This window comes from Borostomias antarcticus (assembly GCF_949987555.1).
Source record: "Borostomias antarcticus genome assembly, chromosome: 11".
NCBI classification, from domain to species: domain Eukaryota; kingdom Metazoa; phylum Chordata; class Actinopteri; order Stomiiformes; family Stomiidae; genus Borostomias; species Borostomias antarcticus.
The window spans coordinates 24473437-24475390 of record NC_140244.1 but is presented as its reverse complement, the minus strand read 5'-3'; the positions used below and the strand labels follow the sequence as shown (position 1 = coordinate 24475390).

The following is a 1954-nucleotide window of genomic DNA, read 5'->3' as shown; positions in this document are numbered from 1 at the left end:
CACATGCTGAAACGGTCTTCGAGGAAATTTGTCCTCTGCATTTCTCCCATCCAGGCTGTCCTCCTCCAGGGGCAGCCAGGAGCAGTGGGCAGCCTCGTCAGTGGCACCCAGCTCCCAGAATTCCATTCAATCGAACGAGGCAGCAAGATCTCCAGAAAGAGTAAGCTGATAATTATCTTCCTACGCTGCAACTTAGTTAAGTTTTTGGACACGCTCAAAAGACTGTGTTGACTACAGCACTCATACAAAAACGTCAACGTTTTACTGTGCCAGCTTTGGTTTGTGGTACAGTATGGGGGGGATCTCTAGAAGATGGAGCCTGAGAAGAAAATGTTGAACGGTTCAGCGGATAGATGGATTGCATTATTAGCAGCTGGCACAGACTCTCTTCTGTACATTTCCAGTGAATGAACGTCCTCCTAATTATCCAGTTGATGGCTCTTCCAGTCCAAACAACTGACCCTAAATCACCTTCCAGTCCAAACAACTGACCCTAAATCACCTTCCAGCCTCATCTTTCACTGTATGCTTTGGTTCATGTAAATTATTTGGGAAATAGCTGATCTGAAAAGGAAATCTATGAAAACTTTTTGTGAAACTCTCAATGTGCTCAGAATTATGACTATAGAGTCTTGTCACCATGACACCCCTGGTTTGACATCACATTCATACTGCAGATTAGAAAGAGGCAGGATGAGCCCTCTTGTGGAGGCAAAACCCAAGACCTGGCAAACATCCAGCAATAACAACAATTGGTTATAGTAAAACAAATGTATATTAGTCAACAACACAAAGTACATGGTACAGGTATATGCGTGCTGCTCACTAGCCTTGTACAGTAGTCATACATGTCAGACTCTTTGATTCGTTCACACCTGATGACTTTCACATCTCTACATGGATGGCTACTATACCCTGATTAGATAGGACTTTTATATCTCTACTGTAAATGGATGGCTCACTAATGTAGCTGTAGTGTACCCTGTCTAGGTGTCTGCTCTATGGCTCACTACTGTAGCTGGTCTAAGGGAATGTGTCTTGCACATTAAACTTAGTCCAGGACATGAACAAAGAACTACTTCCATTGGGAGACTGAGTGACTCGATTGATGCTTTTTATTCCAGAACGATAGGCTTAATCTGTTCCCAGGAAACTGTCTCTAAAAGTTATCTATCATTCACTACTTCATCTAGAATCAAAACATAAGGAATGGTTGTTTTTTTCCCTTTCCTGCAAACGCTAGTGATGCACTTGTTATAAAGCTTGACACTGCGGCACAGTTGAAAGCATTGCAATATATGGTATATTTCTAAGTATTTGTTACCATGGCAAATATGACTGAATAGTCTTGAGACATTCATGCTTGAAAGTGCACCTTGTCATACATGAAATGTAGAAAAAAGGGCTGAATATAGGTGTGTGCATATGTGGAAGAAGGGAGGAGGGGATATTTTGATAATTTGCAAAGGGAACATAATCCCCCCCTCCCTCTCTCTCTCTCTCTCTCTCTCCCCCCCCCCCCCTCTCTCTCTGTTTCTCTCCCTCCCCCCTCTCTCTCCCTCTGAGTCCCAGCCCCTGAAGGTGTCATAACTGTGCTCTCTCTCTCCTTCTCTATCACCGCCTTTCACATCTTTAAAAGCTGCTGCTTTGCTGTGTCTCTCTCGATCTCCGTTGGTTTCCTCTGGCACTGCAGGGGACTTCTGCCTCTCGACTGAACCGGCTAAGCACCAAGGGGAAGCTGAAGAGACGGAGAGAAGACAGAGGAGAGAGAGAGAGAGAGAGGAGACAGAGAGAGAGGGAGAGAGAGAGAGACAGAGAGATACATCCAGAAATAGCATCAGCCACATTTGACTGAGAGAGTGTGGAGAACCTGAGACCGGGACAGAAAATGCCTCCCTTTTCCAACTTAACCACCATTGTTTTGTTGTTGGTCGCCCACTGCGGATCCTGGACC

The 1954-nt window shown here is 44.8% G+C and overlaps 1 protein-coding gene across 1 annotated transcript in view; it reads left to right on the top strand.

The window, feature by feature from the left end:
* Positions 1 to 1870: 1870 nt before the first annotated feature.
* igfbp6b (insulin-like growth factor binding protein 6b) overlaps positions 1871 to 1954 on the top strand; it is a gene marked incomplete at its 3' end in the record, with an annotated part of 2848 nt that continues 2764 nt past the window's right edge. The window contains exon 1 of the mRNA XM_084445863.1: positions 1871 to 1954. This exon is cut by the window's right edge and continues 271 nt beyond it. Coding sequence (XP_084301989.1) covers positions 1889 to 1954 — 66 coding nt within the window. The 5' untranslated portion in view covers positions 1871 to 1888.